The sequence below is a fragment of the Diabrotica undecimpunctata genome, chromosome 6, assembly GCF_040954645.1.
Source record: "Diabrotica undecimpunctata isolate CICGRU chromosome 6, icDiaUnde3, whole genome shotgun sequence".
Lineage (NCBI taxonomy): Eukaryota > Metazoa > Arthropoda > Insecta > Coleoptera > Chrysomelidae > Diabrotica > Diabrotica undecimpunctata.
The window spans coordinates 106263406-106281192 of record NC_092808.1 but is presented as its reverse complement, the minus strand read 5'-3'; the positions used below and the strand labels follow the sequence as shown (position 1 = coordinate 106281192).

At 33.0% G+C, this 17787-nt stretch overlaps 1 protein-coding gene across 1 annotated transcript in view; it reads right to left on the bottom strand.

Moving 5' to 3' along the window:
• tim (timeless) overlaps positions 1 to 17787 on the bottom strand; it is a 141858-nt gene that overhangs the window by 25041 nt on the left and 99030 nt on the right. Inside the window, exons 8-9 of the mRNA XM_072535062.1 lie at positions 16586 to 16946; positions 2658 to 2944 (exon numbers count right to left, since the gene is read on the bottom strand). Coding sequence (XP_072391163.1) covers positions 2658 to 2944; positions 16586 to 16946 — 648 coding nt within the window. The remainder of the gene's footprint in view (positions 1 to 2657; positions 2945 to 16585; positions 16947 to 17787) is intronic.

Here is a 17787-nt window from a genome sequence, read left to right as displayed (position 1 = left end):
AAGACGACTAGGCAAACAAAGTATTATGAATTGTGGCATCTGGAATATTAATGGAGTAAGTACTAAACACAAGAAGGTTATAAATGAGCTAATACGCTTCCTAATGCACATAACAGTTCTTATTGAAATGAAAAAGTAAGGCAGGAGAAGTGAGCAGATATATGAGTACATACGTCTATACAGTGGTGCAAATAAGGATTAAAGAGCAAGGGCAGGATTTTCTATACTCATTAAAACGAAAATAGCCAGATGTATCAACGATTGAGATGTTGTAAATGGACGCATAATAAAAGTCGAGCTTATAGTAAAAGGTTATAAAATAGTGATAATAGGGGTGTATGCACGATCTACGATGAAAAACTAAGTCAACTTTTAGATAATATCAGCAGCAAAAAGACAATTTTTATTGTTGGAAGACTTTATTGGGCACACAGGATCTATAACCTATTGGGCATATAGGACTATAGAACAAATATGGACATGGACTTAGCCTAGACTCCAGCACAAATCAATAATCGACTATATTATATCCAGATAGACTTTCCGGCTACGTATGTATGAAGTCATAGTTTACAGAAGGACAAAATGTGGAATGGACCATTATCTTCTAAAGGCACAAACCTTATTAGCTACGCATTATAAGAGTAGATAGATAGATAATAGTAGATCTACATTATTGAGAAATCTATAAAAAAGGTACAATATAAATAATTTAAAAGATGAGTCAACAGCATTCCTCTATCGAATGATATTAAAGTTAATAATGTGGCGTATTAGTAGTAAGGAGTTCAAAAGAATGGTAAGGTGAAAATAGTAGATTAAAGGTAGTAAAGAAAAACCGGGTACATAACATAAGGTTAATAACAAAAGGCACAGAAGATCGAAAATATTACACAAGATGCTGTAAAGATAAGCAGTGCTGAGTGGCAAAACATAAAATATGGGACAATAAATGTAAACAAATAGACCAGAGTATAGGCCTTAGCAGAGCAAGCAAAGCATGGAGTACAATAAGAAAATTTCATATCAGATTAATACCGCTAAAAGATTGGAAAGATTATTATCAGAATCTATCGTCTGAAGATCATACACAAGTTCTTACTGAAGATAGTGACAAGTTCTTTTATTCAAAGACATCTTTTAAAGAAGAAAACTGAATAATACCAACTGAGGTAAAGAAAGCCCCAATGACAATAAAAAATGGGCGAGCTTCTGGACCTATAGGTCTCCTCATTGCACTTATATGGATTGGACTCGTTACTAAAATTACTCGCTTTTGTGTTTGTTTTTTGTGAAGTTGGTAGTAGAATTGTAGGGAGAATCAATAAGAAGAAGGATAGCTCAAACACGACAAAAATTATAAGAAGACAAAACTGCATTAAAAAACAGGAGATTATGTCTATATAAGAGAATTGGATTAGTTATTTGATCTTATTTAAGTAAAAAAAAATGAAAATATTGTCCGCTCAGTAAATCAGCTTGTTATTTAAACAAAAGTTCTTCTCAGAGCCTCCTTTTAGTGCGCCACAGTTTTTCGATTTCTTTCTAACGCATTACGTTGGATGTGACGGAAAAAGCAGTAGTTCCGTGATTAAACACAAAAATATAGGATCGTTACATACATAAGCGGTCTATTCCTAACCTAGATTTGATTCGTTGATATTTAAAATGCGCGCTTTCTAAAGCCAATCAATTAGCCGAATTACGAACATTTGACGTAAAAATTCATTCATGTTGGTCATCCTTTCGAAGTGTAAAAGACTGAAGTGATCGTTGTTGTTCAGGTCAGTATTTGACATTATTTCACAGTACTATGCATGATTATGTGTTTTGGATTATTTATTTTTTTACTAAAATAAATGCCAAGATATACGGAACTGGAACAAGTACTGATACTCAAATTACTTTAGTATTTTCAATTCGAACAGGAAGTTGGACAAACTTGATTAATAAGTTCTGCTGTGCGTGAAGTAAGTTTAAAATTATGCTGAAAATAAAATTATTTTACGCCCTCTTACAAATCCCTCAGATGAGACACAGCACGAAACAAAACAGTGATTACTCTGACAAAAATTGACAAATTACATTCGAGTATAATTCACTTTTTTACAAAAAAATTTGCCGGTTTCTTTAGGCCACCCACGCCGCGTCTTCTCTTTTCAAAAACTTCTCCCAACCTCAACTTGAACTCCACATTGCTACAATACACTATATTTCCATGACAAAAACGAAAAGCCATTACGACTTTTAAAAAAATCCGAACTCGAAACAATGAAGTGACCACTTCGGTGATCTATTGCAGAGTGACATCATTCGCCCAACTCGATAAAAACCAAACGTAAACGAAAATATTCTGTTTATTTGACGCGCAAAATATCCTAAAGCGGCTTTACGATCAAAGAAATACCCAGGAAATACGCATCTGTGATATATAAACAAACTTTAAAATGTGTTTATTATCAATTCCAGCAATGCAAAAGAATTGAAATAATATTTCGGTGTTTAAGTTTAAAAAAATTAATTTTGGTAAAGAATTCAATACCATGGAACAGTCAAATAGATGGCTTTATCCAAGTGATATTTAATATTTAAAGCACGAATTTTAGATAATTTGAAATATTTAGACATAAAAACACGGTTTCTCTTTTTATACTTACTTCTTCAAATGATTCATCATACTCGAATTATGTTTTGGCTTGGTGGAAGCGTTATCCAAAAATAGAAAAAAATTGTGATTGGTCAAAATGAGATCTTGTAAATACTGTTTACTTTGTAAATTTACTTTATAATGTCTCAATAACAGTACAAACAACATTTTTAGGTCTTTAAGTTTGACTATTTGAGATTGTAATTTTGCTAAATGGTCCTTGTCGTTATCATTAAGATGAATCATCTTTTGATAAGCTTCGACTCCCTGAAGAAATTCTCGAATGGCAGTCACAACCTAAAAATTCGAAGACATTGAAAATAATATTAGTTAATTAAATTATATTAAATAAATTTACGTGTTTAGAAAGCTGTCCACTCAGAATTTTAAATTTTATTGTTATTTTTTAGAAAATATACGTCAAATCTAAATAAAACGTGAAAAGTGTAAGAGATATTTATTTTACTTTAATCATCCTCGTTCTATTTGCCTTTATCTGTTATCCATAAGTTTCTATCTCTCCATTAAATTCTCTAAGCGTCTCACCCAGGTCTTCTTTATTTATTTTTTGAAGTGCTTTAGTCCATTGAAATGTTACATTTTTTAGGCCTTAGCATGCATTTCTTGCAGAACGCAATTTTATTTTTTATGTGTTGGGAGGGTAAGTATAAGCTTAAGTTCAAGTTTGTGGAGTCGCCACCCCTGTCCCCCTCGTCGGCCTCAATCTTGAAAAAGGGGCGCAAATGGTTTTCGCGCTGTAGATCGAAAACTAGCAACACTACAGACAATTTTGTAAGACATTATTTTTAGCAAATTAAATTGTCTACAACATTATTTATATTACTTTTAATCTTAAAATAAAAATTAAAAAAGTTATAAACAAAAAGTTTCTTTCTGATATCTTATAACTTTTTTTCTAGCAATTTTACAAAAAAAATGATACCAAAACAATATTATAGCAGGTTTAAAAAAAATTATTTTCACTACAAATTTGTTTAATTTTATTAATTTCTCTGGATTTTACAGCGCTCCGAAATCGAGTGGGTTCTTGAATACTCGCCATCTTGGAATAAGGGGTGTAAAGGGTTTTTTTGCGCTGTATCTTAAACTAGTAACCCTAGAGAAAATTGTGTCCAACATTGGGTTAATGCTTTGCTTTGAACTAAAAGATTTTCTCTCAGAAAATGATTTGTATTTTGAAGACAACTATAATAAGAAACAGTTACTTGAAGTGCTTCGTACTAAAACTTATAAGAAACAATATATACTGGACACTATTGCAATACAACATGGCCATAATGTTTTGAGGTTACCACCTTATTTTTGCATATTCAATCCTATCGAACTTATTTGGGGACAAGTAAAAAAACGGATTCGGAGGAAAAATAGTTTTCAAAAATTTGACGCGAAAGTGGTCGATTTAATTCGATATGAACTATCAGAGATTACAAGTGCCGACTGGAAAAAAGCAGTAAACCGTGTAGTGAAAGTAGAAAATGAGTACAGAAGACTAGGACAATTATTTTCAAACAGTGGACAATTTATTATTAATCTGGTGGATAGTGACGATGATGAGAGCTCGCTGCAGGAGAAATATTTTAGGCAAGGTACGGTAACATGATGATTATTTCAGTTAAAACAACTCAGTTTTTCATTATAAATTGCTAACTTTGTTTAAAACAATATTTTCTTAAATGTAAAATACTTTTTTACAGTTTCGTCTATGTACATCATCGTTAAACGCTAATAGAGATTTTCAACGCTTCTCATATATTTCAGGCACTTATGGTATTTCGTATAATTTTAATATATCTACGTCATACGTTATTGGTATATAGTATATACCAATAACTATACATACAAAAGACGTATGACGTAGATATCTTAAAATTGTATGACATATAACAAGTGCCTGAAACAAATGGGAAGCGTTAAAAAGCCCTATACAAGATGCCGTTGTATCACCTAGTATTTTTTCCGACAGGGTGGTAGAGTGATATTTTTTTTTACGTTTCACTTTTAACCATTTAAAAAACAAAGAAATATAACGTTTTGCTTGTTTTTACAAAATCAGATTTTCTGCTCTTTGACTATAATATACACAGTACACATTGTTATTTTATGATTTAATACTTGTATCAAAAAATTTGTGTCGTTGAAACAACCAATATTGCGATACGTCCCTGAACATCGGTTACTCGAATTTTATAACATACAAATATTATCTGTTTGAATTTGCCGACGGACGAAATATCGTTGGACTCGACTATACAACTTTATAACTATTATCTTTTATAGTAAAATACAAAATAGAAAAGTTAACAAAAATAACTGTACATTTTTGAACAAATTTTCTTTTGGGCCTTAGTTTTTCTGGCCATTTATCAATAAAAAGACATCAAAGCAATATTAAAGAGGGTTTTTTAACGAATAATTTTCACTACAAATATGTATAATAATTGTATAATTTCATTAATTTTTCTGGGTTTTACAGTGCTCCGAAGTTTTTTATTCATATTATTTTAAATCAATTTAGAATTTTCTTAATATTTCTATATTATTATTAATTTATTATCGACCCTTTCCGCCACCACAAAACTTAAACTACCTTGTGTGCTTGCGTTGTACGAAAGTGCACCAATCGACAGAGATAAAGTTTAATAAGAAAAATTACCTCAAGATAAATTTGTTGGTAATGAAAAGAACAAAACAAACTTAATAGAGCTTCTCAAAACTGCTCTATCAGAAGTGAGTTTTAGTGTCGACCAGGCTGAATCTGATCTAGATTCAGTCATCATCCTTTCTGCGCTTGCTACATTCCAATCCTATGATTCTGTGACTGTCGTAGCAGGAGACATTGACAATCTTGTCTTGTTCACTGCATTAGAAAGAAAGCAGTTCAATGTTGTGTGTCCAATTTTTTAAACTTTCAAAAGGGTGTAAGTCACTTCAATTATACTGTCCTTAAATTTTTATATATGGAGACGTCATTTTCCATGCTTTTTCAGGATGCAACACAACAGTATCAGCTTACAAGATCGGCAAATTTACATTTGTCAAAAGCTAGCGCAACAGCATTTTTTTTCTGAACAGAGCCAATTAGCCAGACTTGTTTTTTTTTTGTTATTAAAGTCGACTAAATTTTAATTATTATTGATTGCAGATTCACAGCCAAAATTTTCTTGTTATCAGAATGTTAGTACCACATACACCTAGTATTTTTATGGATACATAAATTTTGTTTTAATATATTTTTATTTTGTTTTTTTATTCTTTGATTATCTTACTGTTTTTCCTTTTTTTACGTTTTTTTGTTTTTTTTGTTTTATTTTTGCCTTTTTTTTGTATTTTTAGCTTTTTTTTGTTTTTTGGTTGTATTTTTGTTTTGTTTTTTGTTCTATTTCTATTTTCTTAATTCTTTTATGTTTTTTTTTTAAATTTGTAATATACATTTTTTTTTGTTTTTTTGTTTTATTTACAACTTATATTTATATATTTTAACATGTTTGTAAATGCAATGAAGAATTTCCATATTATTTGAAAATATTAAAAGATTAAGGTTTATTGGAAAACAATACTTAGAATTTATTAATTCGTTATAAAGTTCGTTTATCTTATTAATTTGTTAATCACATTCTAATATAATATGTGTTCGATCGCCTATTTGACCACATGTACAATTGGGAGTATTTGATAAGCCGATTCCATGCATGTAAGATGGTATAAGAGCATCATTTGCTCTCAGCCGATTAATGGTCTTTATAAAATGTCGATTAGATTCTGTGTAAAACCATCTTCTTGAGGGTATCCTAGGGTTACAATTATATAAGTTTAAGCCAGTCTTACATTCTCTGTAATGTAAATGCCAATTATTTTTAGTTTTCGTCTACTAACAGTGTCAATATCTGTCGCTGGAATTAAATTTCTCTGAGCATATATGCTGATTTAGCCAAATTGTCAATGATTTCATTGCCTTTTATTACCGAATAGCAATTGATCCATGTTATTGTTACATTTAATCCTAATTGTATATTTTCATACAGAATTTTAAGAATTTTCAGTTCAATGTAGTTTATGTGTTTGACTGTTTGAATGTTGTTAAATCTGTCGACCACGCTTATACTGTCAGTAAATATAACATAATTGCTACTCGGATTCAGTAGTACTACTGAAGAGCAAACATTACTGCCACCATTTCTGCTGTGTATATTGAGCATTAACTGGGTAAGCTATACTGGTGATGGTAATTTTTATTTTCGTGAAACATTGCACAGCCCGTTTCATTTGCATCTTTCGACCCATCGGTAAAGATGTACTGATAATTTGTCCATTTTTCTTTAAGTGTTATAAAATAGTGTTTTTGCCATTTCACCGTAGTAGGGCGGAATTTGGCGTTTATAGGTGTAAATTGAAGGTATTTACAATTTTTGGATATAATTCGGGTTGTAAATTTGTCGCTAAGAAATTGGCGGCGTAAATGCAATGGAGGTTCCACCGCTTCATTTTCCATTATTTGGACTGGAGTGGATTTTAAATAACCTAGGAATAATCTCAGGCATTTATTTTTTTGAACTTCAAGTTTGTTTAGATGTGTATTGGCCGCTAATCCAAATAAATGACAGCTGCAGTCGAAAATCGGCCTGATCATGTTTCGGTAAAACATCAAAGCAATATTTGGGTCTGCTCCCCAATTTGCTTTACAAAAAGCTCTTAAAATTTTCATTGAGTTTTCTGATTTTTTAACAATTTGACGAATGTGATCTTTCCATAACAATTTCCTGTCTAGATCGGTACCGAGATACTTAATACAGTTTTTTATAGGGAAATTAAATTTTCCCTCATTAAGATTGCTTTGTGGAACTATGTTTTTCTGAAAAGTAAAATACCTCAGTTTTTGTGTCAGAAATTGATAATCCTATTTTTTTATAGCACTGATTTACGATTTCTAATGTGAATTTCAAATTATCCTTACAGGTACTTAACAATCTTTCTGCTGTATATAAAACAACATCATCAGCATATTGAAGAATTTTTGTATGGTTGGGTACACTAACTTCATGATTTAACAGCATTATTTCTCAGTGAGAAAGCCGAGCTATCTTTGCTCACTGTCGTTGGCGAACGTTTTTTCGTTGCTTTATATAGCGGAAATAAAGATGATTCTCTGACAGCATGAGATACAAACGATTCGCCAGGACAGTGACCAAAAATACATTTTACTTATTATCGCTTTCGCCAACACAAGATGCCGCTCATTTCCACAGTCTTAGAGTTTATCACATAATAAAAAAATAAAATTGCGTCCTCTTAAAAATGAAAACCTAATGAAACTTTTCAATGGACTACTTCCCTGTTTGTTATTTTGGTAACCATTACTGTTACTGTCTCCGTTAGCTCAACTGGTTTTCTGCCAAATTCTTCATTTAATAAACTGTCGAAGTTCTTTTTCCGTCGGTTTTTGATATCCCTGTCTTGAACTAGTATTTTATTATTTTCATATTAGATACAAATAATCTGATTAAAATCTTTTGTTTTCTTTGCTTTGCCTGTTTGGCTATTTCATATATCTTTATTTCCTCTTTCTTGATATCAAGTTGATCATATAGATTTGTATACGCTGCTGCTTTAGATTTTGCTGCTGCTACTTTTGCTTCCTTTTTGGCGACTTTACAGCTTTGAAGATTTGTGTCCGACCTATTTTCTTGCCAGTTTTAATGTAATTTCCTCTTCTCCTTTATTTCTTCTTCAACTTCGTTTAACCACTAACTTACAAGTATTTTAATAACAGTATCTTTAATAATATTGGCGATAATACCCCAAGTTATATTAAGACATCCTTTTACGTTCCAGCACATTTTTTTTACTATTTTTGCCCTGAATAAATTTTCTTTGTAATTTTTCAACACTTGATTTTTTGTGGTCCTCTTCGATATTTTAGTTTTAGGTTTAGTTTAACTTTTTAGTTCGATGTCCAGAACAAGCGCTTTATGTTGTTGGCTCACAATCTCACTATTACCTTGCAGTCCTTAAATTCCCGTATATCTTCTTTACTTATCATGAAATAATTTATTTGGGAGTGATTTTGGCGACTTTTATATATGATACGTCGATTTTGCCTCTATTGAAAGAATGTAAGAATGTATTTACAATTACCAGGCTGTTGCTAATTCCAACATATCATCACCAGCTTCATTTCTAGTTCCAAAGCTTAGCATTATCCGCTTATTGCTGCATATCCGCTCTTGGATTGACCCATATGTGCATTAAAATTACCTTCAATTATGACTCTCTCCTCTAATGAAATGTCAGTATGACACCGAGCGTGACTAGTGCTTCATTGCATATTAAGATCGTTAAGGAAGTTCATGTATTATCTTATATCGGCTATAATAGTTCAGGAGAATATTGCAGAAGTTGTATTATAGGTTATGGGGTCGTTGGCATGCAGTCCCAACCTAAATTTAAGCTAAATTTAATTCCAATCGAGCCTTTATTCGATGAGCTATAAATGAGATGATGATCTAAGATTCCTGTCCAAACATCGATCCTCTATTTCGTTATTGATGTAGAAGAAGAGCGGTGCAGCACACCAGAAGAAATAATATTGAACCTTATTAGGTCTATGCCTAAACATATGGAAGCTGTTATGCTAGTCACAGGAAAAATGATAATTTGTTTTTTCATTTAATTATCTACATAATAATTATTATTACCTATTATCATTTAACTTATCTTAACTATTACACTTTCCAAGCTTTACTTTATTTTGAGGTATAATTTCTAAAAATAATTCTCTAAAATTGTAAAGTGGGCCGATTTCTATTCACCATAGTATATGCCCATAATACATCTATTAACATCAAAAAGTATTCTTCTACATTTGCATAAAATATTTATGTGAAAAGATAATATATTTTAAAATGATTTTAAAAATTGAATGGTAATGCAATTTATTTCTTTTACAGATTTGTCGACTTAACCCCTATTAGGAGTTATTAGCGACATATTAGTGATTCATACATATATAGGGTGTGATAAAAGAAACGGGACGGTCACATATTAAATACTTTTAAATCTTAAATAAGAATCCCAATTTTTTATTTCAGATTTTAATTACTCATAAAAAATAAGTAACTGTTATAGGGAACTTTTTTTCGAATTATTGATAGATGGCATTATAATCGGAAAAAACTATTTATCGTGGTATCCTGGGAAATTTGTGTAAACGGTTTAATATCTCAAAAAATACACTTCCAACTGAAATAGCAAAAAACAAATGTTTAATATTTTTCCAAAATCTATCGAATGGCACTAAACACGACCCCGAACCATTCCCCCTGGCGGTGGGCAACTTTGCAATTTAAAACGAAAAAACAGTTTTTGAAGTTATACTTCTATACGCGCGCTTCTATACCGAAAGTGGTTGGACGACCACGTAGGCTTCGGCACACTGGTACTCTACGAAACCCCGTTGGATATGGCAGATGGGATCTGGACGACCGAGAAGAGGACGAGCACGTTGAAGAAGTTGGCACACCGACCGAGGATTTACCTGTAGGAGCTTGAGATGCCGTCATCACCACCGATCTCCCCCTGTAAGTAGTGCAGTGTTGTGTGAATTTCTTTTTGAACATTTTATGAACATTTTACTTGTATTTTTATGCATATTTTCTTGTGTATTTTCACATTTGTATTTTTTAATCAACAAATTTTTTTTCCCAGCCGCAGAGTCTCCAGAGGAGGGGGGATGTCATCGAATGCCATAGTCTGTGCACTAGTACGCATTTCGATGCGCATCGCCCCGCCTCGAATTTTCCCATTGGCTCTTGACCTGGAAATCCCTATTTATCGCTCGAACAGCGCATATAAATATTGGCGATTTTCAGGTCAGCCAAGTCAGTCCCTCACGGGCTCTCCGAGAGCTTATTGCTCTCGGGGCTCTGCTTCCTGCATTTATTTACCATACTCTGTGGCTGAGAATTGTTTCAACTTAACTTGGTGTTTTATTTCGACGAAGAAATTGTCATGTAAGAAATATCTTGCCTTTTTCAAGGTACCGAAGATAAATATTTTCCAAGTCCATAACCCGAAAATGGACTTAAGTAGGGGAGCACTCGACAGTATATTCGAAGCCCTCTACAGAGCAACCGGAGACAACAGAAGGTGGTTAGACCCTTATTTGTTCCCCCGAGGTGACAGTATCCCCGCTTGTCACGCGGGAGACCGGGGTTCGATTCCCAGTCGGGGAGGAGTTTTTTATTAATATTATTACATGGTAAATTAAACATATGCGTAAGTAGAAAAGTTATGTATATTATTGTCATTTTTAAATATTTATGAATATTGCATTTTAATTTGTATTGTATTATTATATTGAATTATGTTGCAGTGTATTGTATTGTATTTTTATATTAATAACAAAATAAACAATGAATTTTACTGCAGAGTATGTGTAAAAAAATTTTTGCATTCAACTCCTTTTATACATATATGAAAATAAAAATATATATTTTCATCAAAATATTGATTCAATCCTTCATTTACTATACTCCTATTACAGGTCAAATGTTGTTTATTAATTGTTAGTAAGTTGTTATTAATTCTGTTTCTCTTTCTGCTATGTCTTACCTATAGCATTACATATGTAATGATTTTGCAGAATGACTCCCAAATAAATTTGTAACGGCGAATGCGTGTATAGAAGTGTAACTTCTACCGGCAGTCCCACTGGACTGCCACACCCGTTTTTTTTATTACATATTAGGATTCTACGTGAAAAAGTAAACATGTATTATATAAATTTTTTTTTTCGATTCGTGATAGACGGCGCTCTAATCACAGAACAACAAATATAGATCAGGAGTCTCCAAACTAATTTTAATGGTGCCGAGTACAGTTTGTACACGATACGATGTTTTGTAGAATCAGAATCTGCAAGAAAAAATGAAGGTAGGGGAAAGGTGGGCAAAATGGGGTACGTAAGATTTGAACTTACATATTTCATACACGGTATTAAAAATTATTTGTTTCAAGCTGTAAGCGTAATCTCTATGAAATAATAAGTAAAAAAATAATATTGCGTGACATAGTAGTTTTGACGTTTCTGATGTATACTAATATTTTGACGCATGTGTCATTTGCCCCATTTTGCCCCACCTATGGGGCAGAACAGGGTACCTCCTAAAAGCTAAAGTCAGAAGGTAAAAAATATCTTTATTTTTGTATTCATAAGTATTGAACAATAAAATACATATGTATCTTTAATTATTTTCGCATAGAGCGCATAAGTGTGTAGCATCATCGTCATCTTCATCAACTCCTGCACACGAATTATGTGCCCATTTGGAGCATGATCGGCAACGAATCCACCCTTCTTCAGAGAAGTCATGGCAGTATAGACACTCATCTTCTGCAGCCTCTTCTTCACTATCAGATGAAGCAGGAGTAGGAATTGGCATTTTTTTCTGAATAGTAGATGATGTTTTTTGTTGTTTGGCTGGTTTAACAGTGCCTTTTTTATTTTTAAGCAGATTTCTTTTTACGGTTTGGTCTGATTTTCCTTGCCTTTGATTTTCAGCATTCCGCAACTCGTCCTTATATGGCGATGATGTCAAAATCACAGTTTTTCCACGTTTTCTGGTAGTCCTTTTACTTGTCTGTGATACTTTGGGAATTGGCAAAATGATTTGGGGACTAGCACCTTTAAAACTACTACAATTCAGATCTGGTTGAGAAGTTGAGTAAATGGAAGATTGTGCCGAAGTCGATGGACTGAAAATATTTTGTACAATCATGGATGGTTGGGACGAAGTTAGATGGATGGAAGTTAGATGTTGCTGGCCTGGAGGTGACTGGGCAGAATCTTTGAAAGCTGTAGTACTCTGGACTTGCATCTCCCTTGTATCATTGAGAGAAAGTTCAATGTTTGTCGTTGCAGAAGGTAAGAAATCTTCATCTTTAAAAACATTCATGTCACATGGCCAGATTCCAGTTTTTCGAAAACCATTTATAGCTGTGCTCATCGCTGCAGCCTGTATAAAAGCGGCCCCAAATAACGAAGCTATCTGAAACAAGGTAACGACTTTTCCAGGATTACATCTCAACCATTTACGTACTTCATCCTCGTAGTACTTACTTAACGGTTTCATAAATGCCACGTCTAGTGGTTGAAGTCGGTGAGAACAATGGGGCGGAAAACACAACAAAATTACCCCATTATCTCGTGCAAGATCAATTAATTCCAAGCTCTTGGTATGGGTGGAGTGTCCATCTAAAACAAGCAGAATTGGTTTCTCTTTTTTGGCTTCGGTAAAAGAAATAAATCTTTGAAACCAAACAACAAACAGTTCCTTGGTCATCCACCCAGTCTCCTGAACCTCAGCAAACGCACCCGATGGAAGTCCAGTCTGGAATTCTTGCTGCATGCGTTTTCTGGGAAAAATTAACATTGGGGGAACATATGTCCCGCTAGCGGAGAAACAAATTTCAGCGGTAACAATTTGACCTCGTTCAGCTGAAGGTAAAATTCCGACCTGACGACGTCCTTTCTTGGAAATTACTTTAGAATGACCTTTAGGATTTACTGTTAAGCCCGTTTCGTCGCAGTTATATATTCTATCCCCTGTTAACTGATGGGTATCCAAAATATTTAAAAGAAGGTCGAAAAATTGTTTTACTGCGACTTTATTAAACCCCATTGCTCTAGCTGACGAGGTAGCTTCTGGCTTTCGTAAGCTAAGATTAGGATGCCTATTCAAGAATCCTTTTACCCAGTCTAAACCTGCTTTTGAATTTTTAAACGGATGAACAATATTGTTGCGTTCTGCTAAATCAAAAGCAAGTTCTCTTAATTCATTCATGGTCACACCAAATAGTTGAGCTTCCACGGTGGTCAAATAAACTGCTAGTTCTGCTTCTTGTTCTATTGAAAAGATACATTTATAACGTCCAAGCGTTTTCTGAATTTTGTATTCGGAATTGTTTCGCTTTTTTTTAACGTAGCGCTCTAATGTTGTTTGGGGTATATTAAATTGCTCAGCCGCTTTCTTATATCCCATGAAACCATCTATAACTAGTTGCACTGCCTCGTGCATCTGTTGTTCACTCCAACTTTGTTGTCGATCTGTTTTTCTTTTATAATTTCTTACCATTATTATCTGAAGAAAAATAAAATGTAATTAGAATAATCAAACACCAAACATATCAATTCATGGGGCAAAATGGGGTAGTACCCCATTTTGCCCTACCCCGTTTTGCCCCAGCTGCATATTTGTGATTATAGTGCAATAATAAATCTAATAACACTTGAAACGTAATAATACTAACAAAATTATAAGTTCACACCTTAGACAATGACATGAAATAAATAGCTATTGAGTGAATATAGTTCCAGTCTACTTACTTTTGTAAACGAAATATGTAAATATTGCAATACCACTATCAATCCTCACTATTCAACGAATTCATCGACTTTGGCGCGCTGTACAGCCAAACGGCGGCATCAGGTGATGCCACGAGTGAGTACCACGTGAACACGAAATTCCTGGAGATGTAGCTCAATTGCACTAGTGGTTTGGAAAATAAGAGGGGTACCCCGTTTTGCCACACTACCCCGTTTTGCCCCCCCTTCCCCTACTTATTTAAGATTTCAAATTTGCAGCCCTCTACACCCCCAGGGCGTGGGGATGCAGGATTACGTCTGGTGCCATTCGATAGATTTTTAAAAAATATTAAAGACGTTTTTTTTGGTTTTTAATTTGGAAGTCAATTTCTCGAGATGTTAAACCGTTTTCATAATTTTTCTAGGGTACAGTCTCTACTCAATTATTTATTAGACTAACCATAAAAATTTAATTTTTTTGATTTCAATCGCACTGAAAGTATGTTCACTTGGATACTAAGGTGTTGAATGGGTTGCATAACTATTGGATACATAGTTACGTAGAAAATGGTATAAATCTTTTTTTAAATTATCAACAATTTACAGATGACAGTAGCATGTGCTCAGTTTATTTAAAATTTACCCTAGTAAGTATTGACATTATTACATAATAGTGTTACTTTTGATTTTGGTTAATTCGAAATCATAAAACAAGACGATTAATCTTGGATTGGAATTTTTAGATGGGTAAATCTAAAGATCTTTGTGTTGAGAAAATCTCGTACATTACTGCTCTATTAGAGAATACAGCATTTAGTCAGAGAGAGATAGCACGAAAATGTGGTGTATCCCAGTCGTCAGTGAGAAGATTGAGTCAAAAAGTCAAAGAGAAGCTGTAACCTATGACTTCGGTTTGAAAGGGCCAGTGTGGCAAACAACCTTCAGTCACCCCTAGGGCGCAACGAATTTTAAAAAAATTAGCTGTAACACACAGAAGGGCCACCCATAGAGATTTAAGAAATAAGTTGGAAGAAGCAGGATGCTGAGTATCGGTGGCCACCGTACGCCGAAATTTGTTTGGCATGGGCTATAAATGTCACAGGCCTGTTAAGAAGCCAAAACTAACACCACAAATGCTCAAACCACTCTTAGCTTGGGTCAAGATCGATAAAGACGGGTCTATTGATGGTTGGCGTAAGGTAAATTATTAAAAATCATTTTATTTTCGGACTTTATAATTGTTATTCACATTCACAGGTTTGCTTCAGCGATGAAGCCACATTTCTAATTATGTATGACAAGGCCCAGTTTGTCCGAAGACAAACCTATTCCTGGGGAAAAATATAAAAGGGGTGTGTAATAAATAAGGGTTTTGCAGACAAGATTGCTTCCACAAGTAAACGAATGGTTTGGTAACAGCCATAAGAAATTTATACAGGATGGAGCACCTTGCCATACGGCTAAAAAATTTATTAGAACAAAAAATTCCGTTCGAACCATGGCCCTGCAACTCACCACACATGAACCCTAATAAAAATGTCTGGGAGTGCCTAAAAAGAGAGTTAGCCAAGGAAATAATTACCAACAAGGTTCAGTTGATAGAAAGAATCATTTTCCATTGGAATCACACCGAAAATTGATTAGAATTCGCAGGAAAATGGATAAACAACATGCGTAAGAGAGTGGCTGCACTGCCAACCCAGCTAAGGGTGGTTTAACAAAATATTATTGTTATAGTAAAATATTGTCATAATTTACGTTGTTTTTGTTCAATAAATATGCAAAAAGGTTACTACTATCATTTGTGTTATATTTCTTATTTATAGCTAACATAGTTATAATTATAGTTGATTATAAAACACAGAAAACTAGAATTTGCTGAGTCTAACAAATTGAGCACTGAGGACTGTAAATAATTTTTCCGATTATAACGCCATCTATCAACAATTCGAAAAAAATGTCGCTTATAAAAGTTACTTATTTTTTATGAGGAATCAAAATCTGCAATAAAAAAATGGGGGTTCCCATTTAAGATTTTCCTCCTAATTTTCCTCCTCTGCGCTTTAGGGGGTGTGTCTAGAGGGTCATTTCTAGTGTCATTCGATAGATTTTTGAAACATTAAACATTTTTAAGTTTTTCGATCCGCTGTTTAATTCGCGAAATATTCGAAAATCCTGCTTCTTTTATCACACCTTGTATAAATATCAAATTTACTTTAAAGTATTAAGATCTTTGAGATCGATATTTTATTAAAAATGTTCGATCGTTAGATTTCACTCGACCTTCACTTTAAAAAACGATTTTAAATCACTCAGCGCTACATTTCTCATTCTCATTACACTCACGATTTCACTAATTCTTGCATATTGGGCATGTTTCATGAGTTTAAACTGAGACATCTTTGATGTTTGATCTAAGGGGAAAGTGATTGGATTTCAAGAGTATTACTAACAGATCTGACCACTAGGTCTTCTATCTATATCACAAACCCCTTTTTTTATTACGCCCATATTACGTTTACATTATTTTTTAAATATTATCTTAAAATGTGACTTACCAAATGTAATCTCCTAAGACACGGTTTGAGATCGTAATCAGGTTTTGTATAACTAATTTCTAACTCTTCACAAACCCAAATACCTTGAAAAACTAAATAGGACAAAATACGATAACTCAAGACTGGACTGATATGCTCAGGATCTAGTTCTAGTTGAACTGCAAACTTTAAAAAATATGTTACAAGCCAGAAAAAGTGAGAAGTATCTATCTGTATGTGAATATTTGATATCAATTCATTGTGCAAATCGTTGACCAAAGTACCATAACCTTTTAAAAGAAAATCTACTGTAAACTCTTTCAGAATATTAGCAATATCTTCGTCCGTAGGAAGATGATGAATAAGTCCTTTCATGTTAATGCTAAAAAATAAAACACATATTAAACTATCAAATAGAGATTACGCTATTTAATATCATAATGGATATATTTATTGTAAAACATTGTGTACTTCTATAAACAAACAAAATAGCCCAGTCTGGTTATGAAAAAATCATCGATTTCACGGCAAAATTTTTCTCAGATATCTGAAGCTTTAAAGACATAGGTGGGGGTTACTAGATGACGAATAGATGAAAAAGTACTCGTATTTTTACCTTGAGTTTTTTAAAACAATAATTTTCCACCGATCGGTCAAATAGTTTAAAAGTTCTTTAATTTATTTATCCCTGAGGCTAAATATTTAAACTATTGAACTTGCTTTATTAATGATGCTAGACACATTTAGCAAATTTCATAGGTTTCTTTAAGACTTCAACTAACTCTAAAGTTAAATGCATATTGCGTTTTCATCGAAATTATTTATGTATGTTTTTTACTTATAAACAATTATAATAACTTCTATATTTTTCAAGCTACTGACTTGTACGTACAACCATTGGATAGCTGGTAAAAAAATTCCTATTAAAAAAAAACCTTCTATGATCAATAGAAACGAAGTTAGGGACTATTTTTAAAAAAATTATATCTCCATTGTTTATAAAGATTAAGAAGTAAAATTTGCCCAAATTTTGAATGAAAGTCTAAACTTTATATTGAAACTTATAGCTATAAAATTCATTCAATTTTTCGAAACTTACATCTCTTCGAAACGAAGGTGATTTCGAAAGATCGACATAGGAAAGTGTAGGGGATAACTGTTTCAGCTCCGTTTTTTTTTCGAGATCAGAACTTCAAATTGAAACACGTAGGAAAAATTTACAT